This window comes from Poecilia formosa, unplaced genomic scaffold, assembly GCF_000485575.1.
Source record: "Poecilia formosa unplaced genomic scaffold, Poecilia_formosa-5.1.2 Scaffold503, whole genome shotgun sequence".
NCBI classification, from domain to species: domain Eukaryota; kingdom Metazoa; phylum Chordata; class Actinopteri; order Cyprinodontiformes; family Poeciliidae; genus Poecilia; species Poecilia formosa.
In genome coordinates this window covers 231,494-233,576 of record NW_006800442.1, presented here as the reverse complement: position 1 = coordinate 233,576, position 2,083 = coordinate 231,494, and the positions used below count along the sequence as shown (strand labels likewise).

The 2,083-nt window shown below is 44.0% G+C and overlaps 1 protein-coding gene across 5 annotated transcripts in view; it reads left to right on the top strand.

Annotated features, from left to right (window-relative positions):
* The window catches only part of popdc1 (popeye domain cAMP effector 1), a 34,027-nt gene that overhangs the window by 9,462 nt on the left and 22,482 nt on the right, over positions 1-2,083 (top strand). The window contains exon 7 of one of the 5 annotated variants that reach the window (XM_016664663.1): positions 152-203. The exons of the other annotated variants lie outside the window; for them this stretch is intronic. Within the exon in view, the coding sequence (XP_016520149.1) occupies positions 152-180 (29 nt within the window). The 3' untranslated portion in view covers positions 181-203. Of the gene's footprint in view, positions 1-151; positions 204-2,083 lie in introns of those variants that run through there. 5 annotated transcript variants of the gene reach the window in all.

Sequence of the window (2,083 nt, the reverse complement as noted above, 5' to 3'; positions counted from 1 at the left end):
TTTTTGAGCACCTGCCCCTTTAGTGGTCTCTGCACGGCCCTGTATTCTGAGTCCGAGATCCGCTGCCCGGCCTTGGTCCTGTTCCAGGATCGTTCCCAGTCTGCGGCTCAGCTCCCGTATCATCTCAGTCTGAGTGTTGATCGCTCTGCAGATCACATCAACCGGACCCGGCAGCCTTGAAGTGGCCAAAACTGCAGCTGGCATCTTCCGAAATTTCGATAAGCCAGGTATGCGCCATCTCCAATAAGCAGAAAACCTGTTATCGTGAATCCAATCATGTACACATCTTCAACATCCTCGACTGACAGCATCGTCAGACACACGGTCTTCCACTTCCATGTAGAATCCATCATATATCCAGCGAAGAATGTCCCGTTGGGACATGAGGGTTCCCCTTTACCCGGTTTTCCAGTGGAAAAAATTGTATCAATTGCGTTGAGAGAACCGCGGTGAAGTTAGTTTCAAATTGGATATTCGAGCTCCGCGGAGTAAGGGGCATTTAGCTCAAGGTTGATCCAATTTATGAACGCTACTGTCGGCCAGCGGTTCTCCACCGCTCCCGGCCACATCGCCCGAAGGTTCACTTAGGGACTATCAACAAATTACCGAACCAAACACTCTTGTCAAACAAATGTTAATAAATCCCTTGAATTGTAACCAACTAACTAATTGTCAGTGCTAATTCATGCTTTTACATGAGCCAAAATAGCATCTATAAAATTTTAAAGTCATATACAATATTTTCAATAATTTTAATATTAAATAATATAATGTTTTCTTCAATAGCTTCCAGGTCTTGTGACCTATTGACCCAGAACCAGTGTGAAATTGTTCTAGTATCCTGTATAGATGAGGCACAGTCATTTGTTTCCTATTTTAACAATTTGTTTTTATTTTTTAGGAATTTTTTTGTCAAAATTTAGAGATGAGTTACCCTCATTTTTTCCCCATTTTAGATCTTAATCCATTTTTTACATAATTTAAATTTACAAATTAAAAAATATGATTTGTGTTTAATAGCTTAAATTTCATGTGACCCACTGACAAGGAATAAAAAGGGCTAAATGGAATAAAAATGAGTGTGCCCCACCTATCCAGTCTAGTAGAATAATTTCACATTGATTTTGAGTTAATAAGACCCAATTAACTTATGGGTCTTATGACCCATAAGCTATTGAAGAAAAACCAGCCTGCCGGCCGGCCGGCCATCCGCAGTCGGGTTGCGGGGTCAGCAGAGGCCCAGACTTCCCTCTCCCCAGCCACTTGTTCCAGCTCCTCCAGAGGAATCCCAAGGCATTCCCAGGCCAGCCGAGAAACATCGTCCCTCCAGCGTGTCCTGGGTCTTCCTGTGGGCCTCCTCCTGATGGGACGTGCCCAAAAGACCTGACTAAGGAGGCGTCAAGGAGGCATCTTAACCTGATGCCTGACCCACCTCAGCTGGCTCCTCTCGAAGTGAAAAATCAGCGGCTCTACTCTCCAGTGGTGGGAAGTAACGAAGTAGAAGTACTTCGCTACTGTACTTAAGTACAATTTTCGTGTATCTGTACTCCACTACATTTTACAGTAAGTATCTGTACTTTCTACTTCACTACATTTCTACTAAACCGTCCCATTACTCGTTACATCCAAGTCGCGTTGCTCTTTTTGTCCGTTAAAATGTGAAGTTCAGGGTCTTAAGGTGGCGCCGTAAAATCCAAGCATAACGTGACTTAGTGTCTGTTGTCACCATCGCCTTCACCTTTACTCGCACGCGGAACTCCAGACATGCGCAGTGGTTTCCTCTGAGCGGGAGAAGATGTCTAATCGTTAGTAATATAATAGCGCTGCATAAATCATAAGATATGGCGACATGTAAAATAAGCAGTGCTTCGCTTTCACAGACGGTGGGGACTTCGTCCAACTTTTAGCGTCACTTGGAAGGAAAGCTTAAAGAAAGGTAAGCTCTGTGGACGTGAGGCTAGCAAAGCTAGCTCTACAGAGACACATGTTGCATCTGTGATGAAAAAAAGTTGTCACTAATTGCGATGTTTCAGTTGTGGTTTCTGACATGGGCAATATGGGCAACCGCCCAGGGTGTTATTTT